Source organism: Artemia franciscana, unplaced genomic scaffold, assembly GCF_032884065.1.
Source record: "Artemia franciscana unplaced genomic scaffold, ASM3288406v1 PGA_scaffold_73, whole genome shotgun sequence".
Classification (NCBI taxonomy): Eukaryota; Metazoa; Arthropoda; class Branchiopoda; order Anostraca; family Artemiidae; genus Artemia; species Artemia franciscana.
Genome location: NW_027062708.1, coordinates 855,540 through 880,726, shown reverse-complemented (window position 1 = coordinate 880,726; position 25,187 = coordinate 855,540). Strand labels below are relative to the sequence as shown.

Genomic DNA, 25,187 nt, shown 5'->3' with positions numbered 1-25,187 from the left:
TCTCGCAACATTCTAGGACAACTGGGTCGATACGATCACCCCTGGAAAAAAAACAAACAAACAAATAAACACGCATCCGTGATCTGCCTTCTGGCAAAAAATATAAATTCCACATTTTTGTAGATAGGAGCTTGAAACTTCTACAGTAGGGTTCTCTGATACGCTGAATCTGATGGTGTGATTTTCGTTAAGATTCTATGACTTTTAGGGGGTTTTCTCCCTATTTTCTAAAATAACGCAAATTTTCTCAAGCTCGTAAATTTTTATGGGTAAGACTAAACTTGATGAAACTTATATATTTAAAATCAGCTTAAAAATGCGATTCTTTTGATGTAGCTATTGGTACCAAAACTCCATTTTTTAGAGTTTTGGTTACTATTGAGCCGGGTCGCTCCTTACTACAGTTCGTTACCACGAACTGTTTAATGAATCTGGCCAAAGATGTAAAAACATCGCATTAGTAGATAATGCTTGGAAACTTTTATGGGCTGGTCATTATTACATTTTATTGCTTAGTTCTGAACATAAGTTGCAAAATTGGCAAACTTTGGTAAATAACCTAGGGGTAAATTTGGCTATCTAGGGGGGGGGGAATTGCAACAGCATTGATTTTTATATTTGGAATGGAGTTTGAAAGAACTTCGAAATTAGCAAACTCCTGACCCGAATTTCAATCTAGAGGCTTAACTTAGGTAATTAAGCCTCTAGGATTCTAGCCTCTAGACCTCTAAGAATTCATATTTTTCACAGGGTGGCTGTATCAAACCTGTGGTGACGTCATAACATCAAGAAAAAGTTGAAATTGTCTGCGGTTAAAAGACAAGCGACAATGAAAGTCCATATATAGAAGCCTGCCACAGTCCGAGGGCCGGGGCCCGATGGCGAAGCCGGCAGGCTCCCGGCCCTCAAATTATATTTTTTTACTTTTTAACCATTATCAACATAATAATTTTTGTTATCTTTATCCTAGTTTTCTGTCATACATTATTTTTTTTCTTTTTTGTATTCAGTTCTATCTTATTGTACTGACTTTTCGATTGAGAATTGGTAAAGGCTACGAAAGTATTTTTTTTTTTTTTTGGCAAATAAAAAATGTATTTTTAAATTTAGGTTTTTGTTCTTTTAGCATCACAGCTCTGGTCAGGTAAATAATGTCTAAATTAATACTTCCTGAATAGAAAGTGGTCGAGACACAAGGAAAAAGGAAAAAAGATAAACAAGGAAGATTTAATAGTACCTTTCACTGAACTATTTGTCAAGTGTGATCTATCACTAAAAGTGCATTGTCAATTTTGGATAGTTTGCCATTAATTTCTTACTACAATCATTGATTATTATTCATACTACTAAATTACACATAATTTTTTTGTAATAAATTATTATTAATTATTATTAATACTATTAATACTCTTTGCCAACTGTTGAATGTAACAAAAGATCCCATGCTCTAAGTATTTCTTTGTCGGTCGCAGGATTTGGCTAAATTTCGAAAAAGTTTTTTTTTGCTTTAAATTCGGAATATTTTTTTTATGGGTTCTGGATATTTCTGTTTATATTGAGTCTTCTATGTGGTTGGCTTGAAGGCCTCAAGCTTCGCCCTCTGTTGAAATGTTTTTTTTTTCAACGGAGCAGTTTGTTATTAAATCAATCAAGTACTCTCAAATCATCATGCAGACCATCCAACTCCATTCGAATCGATTATGCCCCCATGCATACTGGCCAAAATGGCCTAAGAAGGAAAAAATAATGCCTCACCTCTAACAAGCGTTGATGGGAAAAAATTTTCTGGCCTTCCCACACTCATGAGGACTTTGACAATGAAGGGGGTATACCAATAACGCTACTATGATGCCTACAGAGGAGAAGCTTCGAGATGACCAACCCGCGGGGATGGGAGTTAAATAAGTAAGAAAGTTAGTTTTAACAAAAACACCTTAAAAAGAAAATTAGCACTTTTTTCTGTTATTGTCAGCCAAGGTTTGATCTGTAGGAGATTGCAGCTAGATTTGGAGCAATGATGGTCTTCTATAAGATAATGCAAGCTTTTATTCGGAGAATTAAGAAATTGCATATTACAATGATTAAAAAAGAGGAAAATCTACACCTTCTAAGAGGCAAACAATCTAATGAAAACTGCACCATTAAATTCAGCATTTCAGAGAGCCCCACTGTAAAGTTTTCAAGCCTCTATTAACAAATATCTGAAATTTTGATTTTTTTTTTACTAACGCGTGTTTATTTGCTTTTTTCTTCGTCGTTGTTGACCCCCCCCCCAGGGGCGATTGTATGAAACCGATTATCCTTGAAGATCAGGAGAGGGCTCATTTGAACGGAAGTTAAAAGTTCAAGTGCTGTTTTTCAGTGAACAAAAAGATTGTGAAAGGAAAGTGGCACTTTCTGCCCTTTTGTAGCTTCAAACCACAACTTCTGCGCCAAAGAGTAACAAGTTGCTATAACGTGAAAACTATGAAATAGCTAATCAATTTAAAAGTGATAAAAAACTATATATTGAGCTTCCTGGCTGTAGAAAAAGTAACACCACACGGTGGCTCATTCGTCCCTAAAAAATCACGTAGTCCATACAAGATGGAGTTAACACGTACATTTATTATGATGTTCCCTTTAAACACCTCGATTCATTTGGTTTTTAACGAAATTATACTTAGTGATGTGTAATGGTGCATCATCTATTAGGAAGGAGGCGTGACAGGCCATGGTGTAGGTGGGAGGGATGAGATACCTGAAAGGGCGCATTTCAATGCCAAAATTGTCTAACTCTTATGATCCTCTAAAAACTGTATGATCCTCTAGATAAATTTAGAAAGGTTGGGGGATAGGAATTAATCTTTTATCTCCCTTTATTTACATTAAGCCTGAATAAGGGTGCTGTGGGATGATACCCCTCTTCTTATCGCATAAAAACTTTCTGATGTTTGCTTCATAATTGTACACATTGATGTGTTGCGAATCAGAAAGTGGAGTGGTGGGTCATTTTGTCGGTTGGTAGGGGGGGGGGGGGTCAGATGGATCAAAGAGTTCATTTGAATGCCCAAATATTACTCTCATTGAGTTTTCAGGTAAATATAGAAAGAGTTTTGAGGAAGAGGATGGGTTGAAATTGACATCTAATCCCTTTTGATTCCTGATAGTATTTTTGGTTGATACCTATATTATTGGTGCTGGTGTGGAATAGTAGTGACCCTCTCATTGCGAAAATCTTTCTTTATAAAGCATAAAATATTACATTCACATGCACATCCTGAAAGAGGTGGGAAAAAGTGAAGGAAGGAATCATGGGCCTCACAAGGATGCTTCCGGGGGGGGGGAGGTTGTTGGAAAACCAGGAGCTTTGTTTTCAGTTATTTTGAATGGTAATATTTTTTTCATGCTTATATACAATGTTTTAATGTGTTTAAACATAAGAATACAATGCAGAATGTCTTAATAAAATTCACGCCATCAGATTGAGTGTATTAGAGAACCCTGCTGTAGAGGATTCAAGCTCCTATCTGCAGAACTGTGGAATTTGTTGTTTTTTTTTTTGCCAGAAGAAAGATCAAGGATGCGTGTTTATTTGTTTTTTTTCTAGGGGTTAGCGCATCGACCCAGTGTCCTAGAATATCGCGAGAGGGCTAATTCGAACGGAAATTAAAAGTTATAGTGTCCTTTTTTAAGTGACCAAAAACATTGGAAGGCAACTAGAGTTTAGTATAGTCGAAAAGTCTAATAACAATGTCTTTAGGTACAAAATGAACCTCAAGAGTCCTCGGGGGAAGGGTTGCAAGTTGTTAACTTTGCCCATTATTTACATATAGTATGTGCTATTGGGAAGTATACATCCGTTTTTTTTTTTGGGGGGGTCGTGATTGGAGTTGATTTCTAAGGGGAGAACCTTCATTTAGGATGGAAAAGGTCGGGGAGTGAATATTTCAGGAGAAATGTTACACAGGGGGGTTTTGACACAATTACTATATGAAATAATTTTTTATTGTCTAACATTCTCTTTGCCAAATTTTTTTATGTGAAAATATTCCAGGGGACTTATCCAGGGGCCATTTTCCACGTGTTTTGTTTTCTGGGAAATAATTTCCAAGGAAGGGGACATTTCTGAAGTGATCGATAAACTGATAAGAGATTAATGTCGTATTCAAACGAGAAAATGTTAAGGAGAATTTTCAGTGTGAATCGTCCACAAGCAATTTTACAGGGAGGGGGTATTTCAGCGAGGATGGAACTGTATGGAGGGATTTTGATAGGGGGGTTAATTAGTTTAGATTTTTAATAATTTAATTAGTTCAGCAAATATCGCGAAAATTAGTTGAGCGGGGAATCTTTCCCTGGAAAGATTTCTCGTGGGGAAAGGGAATTTTCCATGGAGATGGAATTTTCCAGCTGAATTCCCTAACATTACTTAAAATACGATCAGAAATTAAATTAAAAAACATTTTTTTTCAACTTAAAGTAAGGAGCAACATTAAAACTTACAATGAACAGAAAATACTACGCTTATGAGGGGGGTTGCCTCACCTCATTAGCTCTCAATTACTCTGAAGTTTTCTTTAACTTTTAAAAGAGGTTATGATTCTAATTAAGTAGCCTTTGTGATTCAGGAGTCATTCTGAAATAACTGGAACCAAAATCAAACTTAGGTTATTATAAGGTTATTATTATTATTATTAGTTTAAAAAAGTAAAATTAGTATGCAAATTTCGTTTTAATTGTTCATGTATGGTGAGCCAAATTCAAAACCTGTATTAATTCAAAAACGTTCGGAAATTAAATAAAAAAGAAAACAAATTTCTTTTAACTGAAAGTAAGGAGCGACATTAAAGCTTAAAACGAACAGAAATTATTCCCATGAAAGTGATTGTCCCTTCCTCAACAAAAGTTTTTCGCAAAACTTTTTTATTGTTTTAAAAAGAGTGCTGAAACACATTGTCCGTTGAATTCAAATAAGAAGTTTTATAAAGTACTAAAAACTTTAGTGTGAAGAGCAAGGACCTGAAGAGGGGGGCAGTGAAATTCCTTTTTTTTTGGATTTTGATTGAAAAGACTTTTGATTTTGAAAAATACATTTGGTTTGTATCTTCAATCTAAAAAAATCTTGCCCCTCCCTCATGGATTGTAGGCCCTTTTTTAGTATATTCTACACTTCAACTAGATACAATTAATGTTGCCTTAAAATTGTGTGTTTGAAATCCACAAATAGAAACCGTTAAATTTAAATAATAGAAATTCTACGAAATTGATTCCATTTCAAATAAAAAATTAATACAAATACCCGTACTTATTTTTTTGAATAAAATATATGTTAGATTAATCAATACCCCCCCCCCCCCCCAAAAAAAAAACAACAAAAAACAAACAGCATAGCTTTTAGAGCACAAAGGTTCAGGTAAATTGTTACGTTTTTTTTCTCATCACCACCAGTTTCTTAAAAAAAAAAAAAAAAAAAAAAAAAAATGAAGAAAAAACGCTTGCCAAAGAAAGAAAGTAAATGCTGTTGTAGAAACTTCTCTCATGTTTCATCACCGGAAATATATAGTTGACAAGTTTTTGTCGATTTTCCGGTTCTCTTTATTCTGTTTGAATACACAACTAAATTACTTTTCCAAAATCTTTCGACCAATTGAAATCTTCGATATTTTTCTCAGTTAAATTTTTTTGTCCAGTTAACAACCTGGATATATAAGCCCAGAAAACAACTTGTCTGTGTTCTTCATAGTTTATACACAAAATCATAATTTGAATGATAAGGCTGTATTCAGGAAAAAAGAGGATAACCTGGTTTAACCCCCCCCCCCCCACAAAAAACTAATTTAATTGGTCGTAAAATGCGGGTTAAAACGCTTAATTGAGACCGTCTAACTTCCTCTGTTTCATGATTTGGTACCCCGTAACAAAGAATCCTATCGTAACATCCATCCCCCTCCCAAAAAACGAAAACAAAAGAAAATCTTTGATTTTGGCCCTGTTCTCTTCTTATTGAAGTCTGTGCATTGAACTTTTCCCTGATGAGCTTTGATAACTTTCTCTGGTCTCTGACCTTGTAACCTCAATCTTAATCATGGGTCTTAATCACAGAGACCTATGTACGAACAAGAAGTATAATGGAATGTAATTTTTAGTGTTGAAAGTACGATGTTAAAGTGATGAAAAGCTTTGATCCTTCAACAAGTATTCTCCTTTACAAACTTCTTTAGAAGTAATCCCCAGGATTAAGAATTAACCAAAAACTGCTTGTTTAAAATGGCTAAGATCAATATTTTCACTATACCAGAATTTACTGTAGCTGTTTAAAATGCCTAAGATCAATATTTTCACTATACCAGAATTTAATGTAGCTTCCCTGAATTATCCACAATGAAAGTTGGGCTCTCCCGAATACTGAAATTACCGTTCGTAAATACATCATCAATAACGCGAAATACAAATTAATTTTGTTTAGGTTAGTCTTCCAGAAGAGCTGAGAGAACTCAATTTTTTTTTGGGGGGGGGGGATTCACGTAAATCCAAGAAAATTTGTTACTGGCTGCGTTCGTCCCCGCCGATTGGCGTTCGTAGTTCAACTAAAATATGTTCGATTTTACTGTTATGTTGCGTTTTATTTCGCTGTTTAACAAAGTCGCCCTGCATTGGAAAAACACTTTATAAGTGTTCCTCATCCAGGTGGAGGCCAAAATGGAAAGGGTCTTACTAGACAAGGATTAGAGAGTTGCAAGAGGAGGAAAGTGGCTGACAATAAACTCCTGGTGGAAGCTGCAGCAGACGATTTCACATCAGGAGCCTCGATGTTATGTTTTGCACCTGCTGCTAGTGAATTAGAGACAAGAAAAGTCAGTCTGGATACAATTTATCTCCTGGTCCAAAGGTATCTTTAGAATAAAGCAGTTATTCAGTGCTTTTTTTTCTCGAATCAGAAGGTCATGGCTTCTTTCATGTTGTTTGATTTTAAAACTTGGCGCTCAAAATTAGAGCTAAAATAGTGAAACGGAGTACCAGACTCAGTTCGTTGTTCAATGAATGGTGGTTGAACGACGGTTGCATGGCGTTTCAAAGAACGGTTTATAAGCGCAGAGTAAAATCGAGGTTTTGCAAACAAACGGCTTATTATTAAAACTGAGGATTGGATGACGATCTACATCATCCAAATAATCTGGTGGATTACTTTAATGAGAAATAAAAAAAATCGGTACTTTTACATGGATTCACACCTGAACTTTAGATGTAAAAAGATTTTACTGTATGGCATCATTGTTGCTAATGTTAAAGTGGCATTATTACCAAAGTGAATAGTGGTATGGCATCATTGTTACTAGCAGTGTGACTAAACAAAATAATTGAATCCCCTCCCTTGGAAAATTCTGGGTACGTGCTCTATGTCACGCCTGGAAACACTTTTTTTTTTAGTTATTGACAGTTTTTTTTTCTAATCGCTATCTTGGAACTTTTATCTTTTGCCATGTTGGACTCTGAACACCCGGAGGCACTCAGGACGTGGAAACAGCAAGTGTTTACAGGATGACTTATTTCAACTCGTCAAAAGGCACTAGTACTGTTAATGTTTTATCAAATGAGCCTTCCCTAAATTTCTTTGGCCTATTTAGTGAATCAATGCTGATGTGTTGTCAAAGGCTTTGCCATCAGCAAAACGATACTTAGCCATTATCTTGCCTATAGGGATGGAAGTTTCCTATAGTATTATAGCAGTAAGGGAAATGCTATATGATAACAAGAAACCATTCGGAGAGGACTAATAGGACCTGTCTGCGCCCCTCCTAATACGGAAAATTTACACAATTTTTGTTAAAAAGGGAAGAATTACCTTAAATATTTCTGAAAAAAAGGGTAAATGAAATGAAAAAATTTGAATTCATCTTAAAGTAAGGCGAGGAAAAATGTATAAAAAGATGATTGAGATACAAGAAACTACGAGTAAAGTCGAAGCTGTCTTGAAAGTTTGGGGGGTGAGGAGGGATGATATAGGCTAAGTACCTGTTTTTAAATCCTAAAATATTACACAGCTATTGAACCCATTTCCATTGTCTAGTGGAGATGGTTTCTCTATACCAGGACTGAACCGGGTTCAAAGGCCCAAAACTAAGGACTTGAAACCTATTTTCATTAAAAACAGGGGGCCCCTCTTGGGACCGTCTCAGACCGAAACTCGGTTTCAGAAAGCCTTTGGGAAGGAAGAAATAGTACTCTTACTTCGGTTGCATTGATCGGCAACCCGATCAATGCATTTTCGGCCAGTCTCCTGCATACCTTTCCGAAAAGCGTTGTGTACTAAATACGTCCTGCAGACGGCAACACCAAAGAGAAGCTTGCCATTTCTCAATTTATGGTTGTCAATCCTGACTAGCCAAGAAATCTGTTTGTTAACATTCTGTTCATCACAACTTGACACCAGTAGTTATTAGATTAAAAGCTCACATTCATCAACTATTCGCCCAATTTCTGGCTTCAAGTCTTCTGCGGTAGTGTGACCAATCTTCAGAAGTCAATCTACAACCCATTTCATCTTTTCGGCTAAAATTTGATTTGTGGGTCGAAGATCTTGTCCATTATCAGTTTTTGTGCTTTCATCATAGGTATGTTCAAAAACATGGCCCAAGAGTTTCCCTTAAGGCATAATAAACTGGTTTCACTCAAAGGGGAAGTTTTTGACTACTATACCTGATCACTTTCATAGAGACTCGGCCATTCCGTCCGTGGAGTTACTCAAATAGTTATATTCTGTAATTTTTTACTTCACATGTGATTTCTACTTATGTATTATTACCTCTGATTATGTATTATTACATGCGATTTGCTACTTATGTATTACCTCTGATTCCTGACTCACCCTTCGATTCCTTATAACATTTCATTTCGTGCCCTGTCGTATCTTTCTCTTCTAGCTATACCTCCTTCAATTTGTCTTTCCACATTATTATAACAACTAACACTTAAAACCATAAGCATTCCATCCTGAAAAACATACTACCACACATACTGTTGACAAAGAATCAAAGGAACAAAGAAGATTGCTCATCCTACGTTAGAGTACTCTCATACTTCAAAAAGTTATTGTAATTCAGTTGTTGTGTCAGTGGAAGGGGGGAGGGGAGGGGCGTTTCTTGAATTGATGACACTCTATTTATCATCCAATCAATATTTTGAATTTTGCCCAATGCGCAGCCAGGCATAGGAGGGTCTAAGTCTAACTAAGTTGTAAAACAGCAGAACCTTTCATACCCATATTTTAGAACTGCTGGAAAGCGACAATGAAGCATGGAATAAAATTGGCCTAGAAAGGTGAGATGCAATAAAAGAAAAGAAGTACCTCCGAAGTTTAACCACGCACTGAATATGCATATACCATGGCTAAGAAGATTGGACCTAAGAACGGTCACTAAGGCCATAACAAGAAATTGGAAATTTTGGAGAGCACCTTTCCGGAACGGAGAAGGTGGATGCCTCTCTATGCCAGCAGTTGAGAATAATCGGGGAAGAAAGAAGATGTCGGGTAGAAGAATATATAGTTAAAAGTAGATACCGACTAAATTTTCCATGCATTGAATGTTAAGCTGGAGGACATGGTGGTGGAAGAAAGAGTCATACAGCTGAAAAAGTAAATGCAAAGAGGGGTAAATGCAAAGTTTGTTTTAGTTTTTTGTTTGGGTGTCGAGCTTAAGGCAATGGGCATTTGAGGCCTAGGCCTCGACCCAGAGTACATGGGTCTGTCCTGCCATAAATCTATATATATAAAAATAAGTTGTCTGTGTGTGTGTGGGTCTGTCGGGTGACGTCATGTTTGTGTGTCGACTGACGTCATGTTTTCGACTGACGAAATTACAGACCGTGACATCGGGACACAAATGACGACCGGGACACCGGCACATAGTGAATATAAATGACGACCGGGACACTCAAAGAGAAAGCGACCGGGACACAAGGAATGTTCGATTAGCAATCACCATCAACAAAGCACCGGGACACAAATGACGACAAGAACATAAGTAAAAAAAACAAAAAAACTAAAAAAAAGGTAAAAACTACAAAAAAACTAAAAAGAAAAAAAACTAAAAACTAATAAAAAAACTAAAAAAGCTAAAAAACTAAAAAAATTAAAAAAGAAAAAAAAAATAAAAAAAGGAAAAAAACTAAAAAGAAAAAAGAAAAAAAATAAAAAAACTAAAAAAAAAAGTAAAAACCAAAAAAGACTAAAAAGAAAAAAAGGAGAAAAATACAAAAATTTATTACATCATATACCATTTCAAAAACGAATGTATATACAGACGGGGACACCGGGATACAAATGACGACCGGGACACAGGGAATATAAATGACGACCGGGACACAGGGACACAACTACAACGGGGACGCCGGGGGCACAGGGGGATATATAAATGACGACGGGGACACAGGGAATGTTCGATTAGCAATCACCATCAACAAAGCTCAAGGGCAATCATTAGAATCATGAGGTATAACTAAAAAAACTAAAAAAAAGGTAAAAAACTAAAACCTAAAAAAAGACCAATTCAAAAACGAATGTATACACAGACCGGGGCACCGGGACACAAATGACGACCGGGACACCGGGGACACAAGGAATATAAATGACGCCCGGGACCCTCAAAGAGAAATCACAGACTGGGACACCGGGACACAAATGACGACCGGGACACTTGGAATATAAATGACGACCGGGACACGGGGACACAACTACAACGGGGACGCCGAGGGGCACAGGGGGATATATAAATGACGACGGCGACACAGGGAATCGTCGATTAGCAATCACCATCAACAAAGCTCAAGGGCAATCATTAGAATCATGAGGTATAGATCTGAATACGGATTGTTTTCCCATGGACCATTATATGTTGCATGTTCAAGAGTCGGTAAACCTGACAATCTATTTATATGCACAGACAATGGGACAGCAAAGAATGTTGTATATTCGCAAGTTTTATGTAGTTAAAAACATATATATATATATATATATATATATATATATATATATATATATATATATATATATATATATATATATATATATATATATATATATATATATATATATATATATATCTTCTATATATATAAAAATAAGTTGTCTGTCTGTGGATGGATGGATGGATGTGTCAGGTGACGTCACCTGAAAAAACTGGATTAGGTGACGTCAAAACTGAAAAAACTAAAAAAAGGCAAAAACTACAAAAAAAAACTAAAAACTAATAAAAAAAATAAAAAAGCTAAAAAACTAAAAAAACTATAAAGGTAAAAACCAATAAAAAACTAAAAAAAAAACTGAAAAAACTAAAAAAAGGCAAAAACTACAAAAAAAAACTAAAAACTAATAAAAAAAGTAAAAAAGCTAAAAAACTAAAAAAACTAAAAAAACTAAAAAAAGGTAAAAAACTAAAAAAAATAAAAAATAAAAAAAAACTAAAAAAAAGGAAAAAACTGAAAAATAAGCTAAAATAAAGGTAAAAACCAATAAAAAACTAAAAAAAAAAGGAAAAAACTAATAAATGACGACACTCAAAGAGAAAGCGACCAGGACAAAAGGAATGTTCGATTAGCAATCAACAAAGCACCGGGACACAGGGAGTATAAATGACGACCAGGACATAAGTAAAAAAAAAAACTATCTATATATATAAAAATAAGTTGTCTGTGGATCTGTGGATCGTGGATCAGGTGACGTCACCTGAAAAAACTGGATCAGGTGACGTCAAAACTGAAAAAACTAAAAAAAGGCAAAAACTACAAAAAAAAACTAAAAACTAATAAAAAAAATAAAAAAGCTAAAAAACTAAAAAAACTAAAAAAAGGCAAAAACTACAAAAAAAACTAAAAACTAATAAAAAAGCTAAAAAACTAAAAAAACTAAAAAAAGGCAAAAACTACAAAAAAACTAAAAACTAATAAAAAAAATAAAAAAGCTAAAAAACTAAAAAAACTAAAAAAAGGTAAAAAACTAAAAAATAAATAACGACCGGGACACAGGGACACAACTACAACGGGGACACCGGGGGAAACAGGGGGATATAAATGACGACCGGGACAAAAAAACTAAAAAGAAATAAAAACTAAAAACTAATAAAAAAAACTAAAAAATCTAAATAAGCTAAAAAAGAAAAAAAAAGGAAAAAAATAAAGGAGAAAAACAAAACTAAAAAACGAATGTATATACAGACCGGGACACCGGGATACAAATGATGACCGGGACCCGGGACACAGGGAATATAAATGACGACCGGGACACAGGGACACAACTACAACGGGGACACCGGGGGAAACAGGGGGATAACCTGACAATCTATTTATATGCAAAGACAATGGGACAGCAAAGAATGTTGTATATTCGCAAGTTTTACGTAGTTAAAACCATATATATATATATATATCTATATTCACAGGTGGGACATAGGGACACAACTACAATGGCGCGTAACTATTATGGCGCGTAACGACTTACGCGCGCGGGGGGGCTTGGGGGGGGCGCGAAGCGCCCCCACCAACTAGGTGTTGGGGTGGCGCGAAGCGTCACCCCAACAGCTAGTATATATATATATATATATATATATATATATATATATATATATATATATATATATATATATATATATATATATATATATATATATATATATATATATCTATATTCACAGGTGGGACATAGGGACACAACTACAATGGCGTGTAACTAATATGGCGCGTAACGACTTACACGCGCGGGGGGACTTGGGGGGGGGGGGGCGAAGCGCCCCCACCAACTAGGTGTTGGGATGGCGCGAATCGCCACCCCAACAGCTAGTAAATGAATAAGAAATAAACTGGCTGTATGCCTATTATACTTTGTTTTCTCTTTATACGTAGCAGAATGAATGTCATTAGAATATTCTCTGAGCACAAAGGTAGTGCAAAAATCGTCACCGTCATGCGTAAAGGCCTTGTTTCATATATTCAAATTCCTGAGAGAATTCCCAAGAAATTATTCGGGTAGCTGTTCTTGAAGAGAGGACTAACAAAACAACAAATGTTTAGTCAAGCTTCGATCCTCTTTCCAGAACAGATTATAAAATGTTTTTCAGCAATTATGTGAGATTTGTGAAAATGTCTGGTACGACCTTCTCGCGTGACAGCGAAAAAGCACTAGTCCATATACTTTTAGGTATACCTTGTATTGCATTTTCTTCATTAAATTTGACAAAAGCGTCTCTATCTGCTCTCGACTGCTCGTGAAATATCCCTAATGCGTGCATAATTTCGTGCATAGGTTTTCCCGGACCTCCTAAACATTTGGGGCCTGTTTTATCTGGCTGTTGTAAGGAAAGTACTTGCTGACCTCCAAGGCGACCAATAAATGACCAACATCTGAAAAAGTAAACAGTAAAATAAATTGCAAATAAGAAACATAAAAGCTCATTAAAGGGTTTTGGGTCTTATCACTGTAACATACAAATGGACGTTGCATTTATGTCTATATTTCTTAAAGTACCAAGAACATCAAAATAAAACATTTTATTGTAAAGTTTTTATAATATTTTATTTAGTGTTTTATAAATAACAAATTTTTAACCCCATGAACAAATATTAAGTTTGTCCATAGTTGAAAACCATGGTTTTCTAAAACTTCCGGGTGTTTTACAACACTAAAGCTTAGGCAAGTGCCACATTTTCGTCAATGTTGCCACGCTAAGCCACGAACATAAATAAGCAAAAACAATTTACTTAAATTTAACTACGCTGTTTGCCATGTTGCCGCGCTAAGCCACGAAAATAACTAAGCAAAAATAATTTACCTAAATTTGACAAAGCTTTTTGCCTGTATCCAAATATTAACAATCTGCTAATTCCCAAAGAAAGCTACACCTTCAAAGGTAAGCCACACTTTCTAGAGTTTTTTGTAGGTTATATTTTTAGTTCTTATTTTTGCTGGTTCTTTTCCCTTTTTTTTAAGCCTACTACTATCAAAACTTTATAACTGTATATAGAGGTGTATTTCCTTAAAAATGGGTATCCCGATTTTTCCTAGGATTTTAAGATATATGTGGTTGCGTAAGTTTTCGCTGTATTAATTTAAAAAATCAGATTTAATTTTCACTCTTCTTGGTACTTTAAACCTTTTGAAAATCAAAAATGACCTAGTTATTGAGATCTCGGACGAAAATTTTTTCCCCTTGGGCAGCGCCATTTGAAAAGATACCACGTTGACCAGTATAATGTAATAGAATCAAAACAGCAAAAATGCGCATGATTCTAAGCTATAAACACTTTCAAGTAATAAGATATAATATGAATACATAATAATAAAATTTAAGTTGGATTATTTCCTAATACACTTCTACTCCCAAAAACTCAATACAAGAATTTCAGCGCTCATAAATACATACAAAAAAGTAGATTGATACGATACCATAGTACAGGTCAGTTAGCTGCTAATGACCCCACAGAGAATGTTCTAATCAGAGAATTTAAGCAATTGGAGAAGAACTCTACTTAGAGTAGAGGAAGGCAGTAGAACCTGGACTACAATAGTTGCCTTGAGTCAAGCAAACTATAATTATACCTGTAGATTTGTCTAAATACGAAAGTCGGAGTTTGTTTCTTAATCATAAAGACAATTGTCTTTGACTCTAGCAAAATTTTCAAAAAGCTCAAGAGTGAAATCACCAAAACTCTGAGTGAAATCCCAATGTCCCTAAGTTACTACGCGATGATTCTACCCAGTGATGAAATACGAAAACTCTGAACTAGATGAACTAGAATTTGAGGGTTAAACGATGAAAGCAGCATCAATTACGGAGGGTAAAACCCTTGAAGTTAACTAGCAGTTTAAGGCTCACTCAACTCGCTGTATGTCAGAGTAACTTTCGTTACCCGTAATTTTCCACTTTTTAGACCTGGAAGGTCGTCAGCAAGCCTTCGAATGTGTTGAATTATAGAGAAGCCAACAAATGATGAAAATAAATTAAACAAAATAAATAAATATAATATAACACGAGTATATAAGTACTAAATTACGAAGTACAAGATTATGAGTAATCTTGTAATAAATATAAATAAATAACAGATAAATATAAATAAACAAATAATGTTTGAGGAAAAATTTTATGTGATAAAATGCTAGGATTTGAACGATACGAGTACGGCCAACCTTTGCTAGTTCCAGCAATAGCATGATTTCAGTTTTGGTAGAAAAGCACATTATGCAACAAAGAGAAAGTTGTAAGTATTTTTGGCACCAAATAAGGTATAATAAAATGGATTGAACGAATCAATAAAGTCGACTGAACCAACTGGCTTTTCTTGAGGGGAATGGGATTCAAATGTAACTTAAAAAAAATGTTCCTTAAAGCCTTTTAAATTACAGCAGCCAATTTCACGAGAGTGCTGAGAAACTAAAAAGTTCTTTTTAGTTTTAGTTGTTTTTTTTCAGGTTTTTCAATAATTCTTAACAAGCATATCATAAGCTCCACCTTCCAGCTATTTAATAGAAAAGGGGATATAGTTTCTTTTGTAAAAAGAAACAAAAACTTCTAAATATTCTGAGAATCAAATAAAAAACGATGAAACTAGTTGAACTAATGTACAGACTGTACTGAAGTTAAGAGATTAGGCTAAGAATCCTTGTTCACTTGAAATCTTTTGAAAATTACCATCACCAGATAACAAAAACTTAAAAGCTTACAGCTCAGAGATAGATATTATTTTGAATTGATACGAAATTGAAAATGACTGTTTTATGCGAGAACACAACTGTGATATTAGAAGAGAACCCGACCAGTTATTGCATGTGCAGGGATTTAAATCTTTAAAGAAAGAATGATTGATCAACGGGTTTTCTTCAAGAGGATTCTAACTTTCAGAGAAATAAATTATAAAAATTTATTGCTAAGACCTTAAATACCGACTGATAAACTCATTAAACTGATTTGGATTACTATTGAGGGACAATCGCAAGGTTACAAGCCAATAGTGAATTTTCTGAGATACTCCTAATTAACTAAGAAGTCAATTTGGGATGTGCAATCTAATATAGATCTTTTAACTTGTAATGGACCGTACAATGACGATATGCCCCGGAGAGGATGTTGGTCTAAGTCTTGATGTAACGACTCGATTGCCCGATGATATTAAAGTTGCTCGCTGAATCGGGCAAAAATAAATACGGTTTTCAGGGTTACCACCGCGGTCAGCTTCTAAAGTACTACAATTGCCCAAAATTTAGGTGCTACACAGCAATTTTCGGAGCTACAATCAAAAAATTGACTCTAATAATGCTAAAACTGCACTTTCTTGCTGCAGGTGGCAACCTTGTAAATGTTGCTCACGATAATCACCAATTAAGCTGCTTCCTTAAGTCTCAAGATTAACTTTTTGTTTCAGGGAACGAAGCCCCTACTTCCCATATCTAAAAGGCAAAATATCAGACAAAATAGGTAAATTTTAGTTACGGGAGCCTCTCGTTTCACTCTAGAGGATATCCAGTTTCCATCAGAGATCTCAAAACTGGAGAGGTGCTTTCAGAGCTAGTTTCGTGGTATTTGAAAAAATGGGGAAAGAGTAGTCATGATACAAAATAGTGGAAATCCTTATTTAGGACAGTGTTTTACAATTTGCACGATTTTCATGTATTTGACTTTGCAAACAGTTTTTTAAGACATGAAAAAAGATGCTCAGATATGAACTGCATGAATGTAGCCACTCCCATTATTTTAATCGATCTGTAATGCTTCAAAGCTCAAATATTTCTTCTTAGCAAAAAACAATATTTCATTTGCTTATCAAACTGTCAGTGATTCATTAAAACTAAATGTTCAAAGGGTTGACAGCCTTGAAAAATGAAAACTGACCTTCTTGTCAAAGGTTAAAACATTTTGTATTGATTTTGTATTGTTCGTTTTTATTGACAGATCGTACTATTGGCTCTATCTGTATTTGAGCTTGGCCCAGCCTTCTTCTTTAGCAATAATGAGCATCTGAATATAAATAGAGATATCACTGACTAGTGACAGTCTGAACATTCGACAATGTTCAAAGGGTTGGCAGTTATGACAATAAAAACTAACGTTCACATCAAAGATAAAAAATTATGCATATTTTGGAATTAGCACTGTCTGTGTTTTGGCTTGGCATAACCTGCTGTTCTGGCAACAGTGACAATCTAAATAGTAAATGGTAACAAAAAAGAACAGTGACAAACTGAACATTAGATTGTGTCTAAAGGGTGTACTGCCGTGACAATGACAATTGACAATAACATTAATGGTTAAAATATTGTTTTATCTTTTTTCTTTGAATTTTTTTTTAATTAGCAATGTCTGTATTTTAGGTGTCTAGGCATATTACCGACCTCCTGACGTTCTACCCCCCCCCTGAAAAATCCCCCCACAGAAAATTCCCACCAATATCCCCCCTGGATAATTCCAGATGTTCATTAGAAGGGAAATTGAAAGCTATTTATTGCTGTTAAAGTGTATGTACAATTACTCGTAAATTGGTTGGTAGCTTGCCATTTTTTCAGTTTTCTCCTTGAGAATTTAAACATTGGATTGTAAGTAAAATTTTGGAAAGAATTTGATTATTTAGTCAAAATTTTCTATGAAAAGTAGTTTTGTTGCAGAAGTTCTTAATATCCAAGGATAATTTAGGCGGAAGCTGAACTAAATCAAAACACACTGTGAGCATGTATATTTTTTAAAAGGTGACAAAGCAATATCTCAAGGCCGGCTTACATTATTAAGTTAGACCTTTAAGGGTAGGTTTTGGCGGATTTTCAACTATCCAGAAGATACTATGTGTATGCTATCAATACTAACAACACGGTTACTATAACTACCGACGCTAAGGGTATTAAGGTAAAACTTTTAGGGAACGTTTAGGAAGAGTCCCAATTAAACGAAAAAAATTGTATGTACACAGGTTTTCAAAAAGGTATATAAACAATATCATAGGCAGCGCAATTCTATAATATCTAGCGATATGATTGAACCTTTTCAAGGAGCTATTTTGATTAGAAATTATTAGCTCTAGTGCCCGTTTTAATAGTCAAAAGTGATTGGCCGGCAAGCAGCCCACCTCCCAAGCCAATTCATTTTCAAAGCCCGTCCAAAAAAAAATTTGAGACAGCCATTTTGTTCCGCATAGTGGACCAGTACAGTAACTATGTCGCCAAGGATATTTTGTACATTAACCCCCCCCCCCCAGAGTTATTCAATCTGCTAATTGAAACTCATTTCAGTGGTTAAAATGTTTTTTCAATCTTTGTTGTTTTTTCTTTATTAGATTGTGTAATTAGAATAGTCTGTATTTGAGCATGGCCCTATGTTCTTCTTTGGCTGTAGTGACTGTCGGGAAGTGCTGCACGAAAGTATAAACGTTAAGAAAAGAAGAAAACTAAATGGGAGATATGTTTTGATAAAGGGTTTAAGGATAATTTTAGGAACTAAACTCACACCTAGTGACGAAGTGCAAAACGCTACTCTTTGTGAAAGAATTGACTCGACCCAACCTAGTGTGTGCATACTAAAGATGTCACAGATGACTAGGAGATTGTTTTCAGCCTGCGGTGAGACTTTATTCCAAGAAAAGTCTCATTATTCAGAGTTGGGGGGGGGGGTTAAAAATCAATTAAAAATTAAAAAGGAATTGCCAAAAAATTCTGGAAAACCAAAACTCATAGAAGGACCTGGAGACCCATACCCCTTGTGCATGTGCATAATAGATACTATTATTACAGTGACAAGGGACGAGCAATGACTTAAAAGATATGACAATATCTTGAAAAATGACAAAAACAAAGGTTTTCAATACGCTGGGATTAAGACAGGGTTTGCCTTTGTGCAGTTCTCAATTGGCTTATTTCTACAGATGAGCCTTAAGTAGCCGAAGAAAACCAACATATTCTGGCCTGTTTCGTGTTCTCTAGGTTTGGGGTTGTAATTTTAACTGAAAAGTGAATTTGGTTTTATTTCCATAGCAAAACAGCACTGGCTGAGGATAACCTAGTTCTAGTTCTGCGATCTAAAGGGTTAGAAGGAGTACCGCATTAGATAATATGTAGGTAGGTAGGTAGGTAGGTATGCGTTTATTTCATCAGAGAAACATTACTAAAATTGCACTTACAATCAATAATATGCTGCTCAATTTAGGGACCTAAAATGTCCCTGTTCAGCAGCAAAACTAAAACAAATAAATGATAACTATTCGTTCAAAATCAAAGAAGTACGCAAAGAAAACAAAAGAACATACGAAACACTATGCAATCTCTGAACAGCCATCTCTTATCATAAAAAAAAGAAAAAGAAGGGATAAATTTTTAACCAATATAATTTACAATTTATTCAAAAAATACTTTTTTATTTTTACTTTTAATAACATAAGGTTTTCAGACCACCTAACACTCTCTGGAATTGAGTTCCAAATAACAACACCTGCATGTTTAATCATAAACCCAGATCGCGTTGTATGTCTGATTTCACTAGTCAGCTGATCAGAGCTCCTAGTAGAATAATCGTGATAATTTGATTTACATCGATAAAAACTTCTAATACTGAGGAGACAATCCATTTAAAACCTGACATATAAAAATTAAAATCTGCTGAGACTTAATAAAATCAATATTCAAAATATCTAAATCTCTAAAACAATCTCTAGTACTACCACAGGCAAGATACTGACCCAAACTTCTAACTGCCTTATTCTGCATAATCTGGACCCTTTTCATATGAAAAGATTTAAACACCCTTTGCGCAGCTTATCCCTTTCCCTAGTTCATAACTTTGGCCTTATTGACTGACACTCTTTTGGTGTCTTCTTAAGGCACTCTCTGGCAAATTGACTTCTCGCAAAATTTTTCTTTGACACGTTGATGCTGAGGTTTATTCATAGCGCTGCATACTCAATATGTCGGGGAATATTTGGTGGTTTTAAAAGGTCTAAGACACAAAGATGTGCCTTAGCCCCAGATAATTGGATCCTTCTGCTTCGTTTTATATATTTGCAGAGAAGTGTCGAATTTCGCTCGACCATTAAGAATTTCGGCACTATGCTATGGAACACATTAGATAGTGCCATAGTATGGCGGTATCTTCTGACAGTTTGTGGCGCAAAACGACAGTTTTGTCACAAAGGGTGCTATGAACCCATCGAGTGCAACTTTTGAGATTGGCAATTGATTTAAAATTATAAAAAAAAACTATCCGTTGAGCTTTCCAATTTCAGTGAAAGTAATTCCGCGCGGCGGAGCACTCGATCGTAAAGATGCACGTAGCCAATTAAAAATAAACGGTTAAAATATACATTTATCTTAAGCATCATTTGACAAATTTTACTCATTTGAAGCTTGATAAAATTACGTGCAGTTGTGTATAGCTTTGCATCAATAATTCTGGAGGAGGGCAAGTGGATTTTTTTGTTAGCGGGGGAAGTATACTTCTATTTTCAAAAACTGTGCTTTCATACCAAAATTTTCATCTCTAAATGAACCTTTAGATACTTGCAGAAAAAGATTTGGGGGAGAGGGATTACATAGGGAGATGAAAGCTTACATTCAGATTCCTTATGGCAAGAAGATGGGGAAGTGAAGGGGGAATCCTACGCAACTCTTGGAAAATTTTAAGGTGTGGGAGAGGATGGGAGGGTGGCAAATGCTGCAATGGGTTTTATTTTCATTCTGACTTTAAAGGTACTATTTCTCATTTTCCTATTTGTGTACATCATCTAATGCATTCTTGTTCCCCGGGTGGCATTGCTCTCTATTAGTGTCTATGGGAAACAGCCCTATAAAAAGGGTTGGTTCCAGGAATCCATCTTGAAATCCGAAGATATGATGACCTTTTAATTAGATTTTGATTTTTCAGGCCCACCTAGTAGTAATAGGTCAATAGATATGGTAGTGCAAATAGCCATCACTCTTTTCTTCTTTAACATTGGTTTAACGTTGGAGGCATTTCCAGCAGGTGTTAACATATGCTAGAACATGTATTGTAAAAAAAAAAAAATAAAGTTCTTTGTTATGTTTCCATGGATACAAGTGCCTATGGAAAATGCTGCCAATCGAAATATCGATTGTCAAAGCGCAAACTTGACTAAATGGTTCGAGCTACTATGAAGCCTTGCCTTTGTCATAGCTTTAAAAGTACTTTGATGCTACGGTTTTACAATACATTGGTCCAATCGATAAGTTGATTGTCCAATACTATGGTCACCCTTATCTAAAGACCTTACAGGTAGTATGGCGCCATCGTTTTCCGAAGCATCGATATATAATCGATATATTTATTATCAGGTACTATGGCCACCTCTATCTGTAGTCCCTGCAGGTACTATGGGGCAGCCGGTTTTAAAAACATAGGTCCAATCGATATATCGATTGTCATTGAGCAATCTTGAGTGAATGGATACAAGGTGGAATTTTAGATATGTTTTATAACAGTAGAGAAGAGTACAGGGCGGTAACAGCGTGAACACAGTTTTTCTCCAAATTTTATTTAAGAAGTATATTTTATTATTGAAAAGAGTTGTTTAGAGTTAAAGCTAATACGCTAATATAATAGGCTATAGCGTATAATATAATACGCTAATAAAGCTATTATAAGCCTACTGATTTTTAGTTCGCGGTTATGGAGAGCGATTCTTCATTTGAGAATTTTGTGTTATATTGTACTGAATAAGCAAATACTTGAATTTTTAAATATGAATAAAAAGCATCATTGACTTAACAAAGAGATACTACAAGAGTGAAGTTACATTGTGTTGAAAGAAATGTGATCCTGAATTTTCGTTAGCAGATCAATAAAAAATTAATCCAAATGATCTACCGCCACTAGTTGTTGTCGAAAATGATGAGCCTGTAAGTGTATAAGATGTACATACATCTTATTTAGTAGTTTAAGGTCGGAGGCATTTCCTGAAGGTCTTATAATGCACTAGAAAAAATTGTCTAAAGAAAATTGAAGTTCTGATGTCATATTTCCATGGATACAAGTGCCTCTGGAAATACTAGCAGTCGATTTATTGATTGTCATTGCACATCCTTGAATGAATGGTCCCAGCAACTATTGCACCCTGCCTTTGTCATAACATTACAGGTAGTATGGCACCATGGGTTTTCAAACAATATATTAATTATCCGGTACAATAGCCGCTTTTATCTGAAGTACTTAGAGCTACTATGGCGCCACCAGTTTTAAAAACATAGGTCCAATCAATATATTGATTATCATCTAGGAATCTTGAGTGAATGGATTTAACGGAGAACTTGAGATGTATTTTATAACTATAGAGAAAGGAAGTCCAGAGCGATAACAGTGTGCCTATAGTTTTTACTCAAGTTTTATTTAAGAAACATGTTTTACTAATGAAAATAAATGGTTTTAAATTATTGGAATTTGATGGCGTGGTAAGCAGTGATAAATAGACAAGATCTCTCAACGATGCAGTGGACATTGTTGGGGTTTTCAGCTAAATCTCTAGTGGGATGAGATATTTGGTATATATGTGGTATCATTCAGCAGATTCAAGTTGGGGCACAGTTATATTTTGCAGTAAAAGTGAATGTAATGCACATAAGAAGACTACAAGATGGGATGAATGCGATTGTGATGTATATTGACGAAAGCGAGTTGAATCATCATGCGAAAAAAGAGTGAAATATACATTTCATTCTATTTTTACAATCTTTGAAAATAAAAAGTATTTTATATCATGAAAGTTTTTCTGTGCTATTGCAGATCAACATGACGAAAAGTGTAGATTCTGCAATCTGTATAGACTACACAGAGGAAATGCAGCTTAAACTAAGGATTATTATTCCTGGATTGCAGAAATCTATGACTCTTACACTAGAGAATTCCCATGCTCTTACTGTCACTATGATAAGGTGATCAGTGGGAAAACACCTATTCTGGTATAATTAGGAAAATTTCTAAGCGAACTTTTAGTTGATCTCTAAGAGAGTGATATTGTCGTGGTTTTAAATTGTTTTGGGAGGAAGAACCAGGTCCGTACTTCAATTGTTGGAACAACAAGAAAGTGCTAGGGGGCCTCTGTCTTAAATCTACCAAGTGATATCAGATATCTATCAAACATCTCATTCCATTCGGGAGTTGGCTGACAACCTCTTGAAATTTCTAGTACAACGTCGGTAACTCTTGTTTTCATATCCACACTATCAACTTCCAAAAGTATAAAACCATCATTTTCAATAGTAAAATATGTTTGTCAAATGAAACTTGAAGAAACACTATATTCACGTTGTTATCGCTTTGAAATTTTTCTCTACTGTTATAAAATAAATTTATAATTCTACCTTATATCCATTCACGTAAGATTACTCAATGATAAGCAATATAGGGATTGGAACTATGTTTTTATAACCGTAGCACCTCTAAGGACCACATGTAGAGGTGACCTTTGTACCTGATAACCAATATATCGGCTGGACCTATATTTTCGAAAAACGGTGGCGCCATAGTACCTAAATGATTTATAAATAGGGGTGACCATAGCACTTGATAACCAACATATAGATTAGACCTATGGTTTGAAAACCAGTGGCGTTACAGTACCTGTAATGCTATGACAAAGAGAAGGGGCCATGGTATCTGGAACCATCCAGTAGTTGTGCAATGATGATCAGTATATCGATTAGTAGTATTTCCATAGGCACTTGCATCCATGAAGACATATCAAAAGGACTAACTTATTCAAGTGGATAGTAACACTTGCCTTAAATGCCTCCGGTGTTAAACTACAATAGAAGAAAAAAGCACTGATTATTGACGCCATCGAATATATTTATAACCCATTACTCCTCCTCCTCCTGATAAGTAATTAAAGGTGTTCTTTTTTGAGGGATGATTAACATTGTTGACGCATTTTTCTTGCGAGTATTTGACATCGTACTTCTTTAAGTATTTTACCGCCCCTCCTTAATAATACAACAATGTATTGTGATGCAAGTCAAATTAGTTAAATAACGCAATAAAATAAACGACAGAAACTATGGGTGCTGTCATCCTGCAGCACTTTTGTGGACATTACTCACTTTTTCTTACGGAAAAATACTGCCAGGAAATTTGATCCTCGCTGAAAATTCCCCCCTGGACGATTCCCTTGTAACATGCTCTCTATATGTAAAATTTTGTATCCAAAAGACAAACAAAAAGAAAACTGTATCTGAATTCAGGGAAATTTCTTCCAGAAAATTTCCTTTTCACTGAAAATTCTCCCAGATGGGATCTCCCACCTGCAGACCCCCCCCCCCCGAAAAATATCCGTATTTTTAAATAACAAATACTATCTATTAACAATGGACAAATTGCAAAGTCACCACCCATCCCTAGGAGCTTTGGGGGGGGGTCATGTCATAGCCAGGGGTATTTTTATTGGACCTTTCAATTATGGTGAACCAAATGGCTAACTCAAAGTTTCATTCTGATGTCTTTGGGGAAAAGAAGGCATGGAATGGGGGCTAGTTGCCCTCCATTCAATTTAGTCACTTAAAATGGTACTTAAAATTTTATTTTTTGTTCAAATGAGCCCTTTCCCAACTTTCTAGGACTCTTGGCTCGATTCGATCGTCCCTGGCAAAAAACACACACATCCACGATCATTCTCTGACAAAGAGCGCACAATTCCAAATTTTTATAAATTAGAGCATGAAATCTTTACAGTAAGGTTCTCTGATTGATTTGTAGTTAGGAAGGGGGGCAGATAACTCAAATATGCAGTTTAATTCCAAAACACTCTAAATCCCTACTGAGACTTAGATAAACACAGAATTTGTTCTAAGGAAGGGGGAGGGGATGGAGTTAGAAATTGATATGTAATTGTCTTGATTTCCAGGAATATTTCTGGTCTATGTTGTTTTTATGAAAGTAAAGAATAATGTTAAACCCCAAAATGAGCAAAATTATTCCGTATTGGAGAGGGGCTGCCCCTTCCTCCTCCCTAACCTCCCCCTTGGTGTCGCAAAAACTTTGGATCACTCGATTATTGCTCATTCGATCGGAAACTGAGAGTTATAGTCCTTTTCTCGTGTCTAGAGTGATTGGAGACCAACCAGCCTTTGTTTCCTAGAACTGTTTTTGATATTTGGTCCTTTTGTTACCCATTGGGATATCTGATCGACATTTTAAGGAGCCTTTGGTGTACTTTCTCTGTGGCTGCTCAAATTTGCA

At 35.4% G+C, this 25,187-nt stretch overlaps 1 protein-coding gene across 1 annotated transcript in view; it reads right to left on the bottom strand.

Annotated features, from left to right (window-relative positions):
* Window positions 1-25,187, bottom strand: part of LOC136042161 (hatching enzyme 1.2-like) — a 108,578-nt gene that overhangs the window by 16,835 nt on the left and 66,556 nt on the right. Inside the window, exon 6 of the mRNA XM_065727088.1 lies at window positions 13,178-13,374. Coding sequence (XP_065583160.1) covers window positions 13,178-13,374 — 197 coding nt within the window. The remainder of the gene's footprint in view (window positions 1-13,177; window positions 13,375-25,187) is intronic.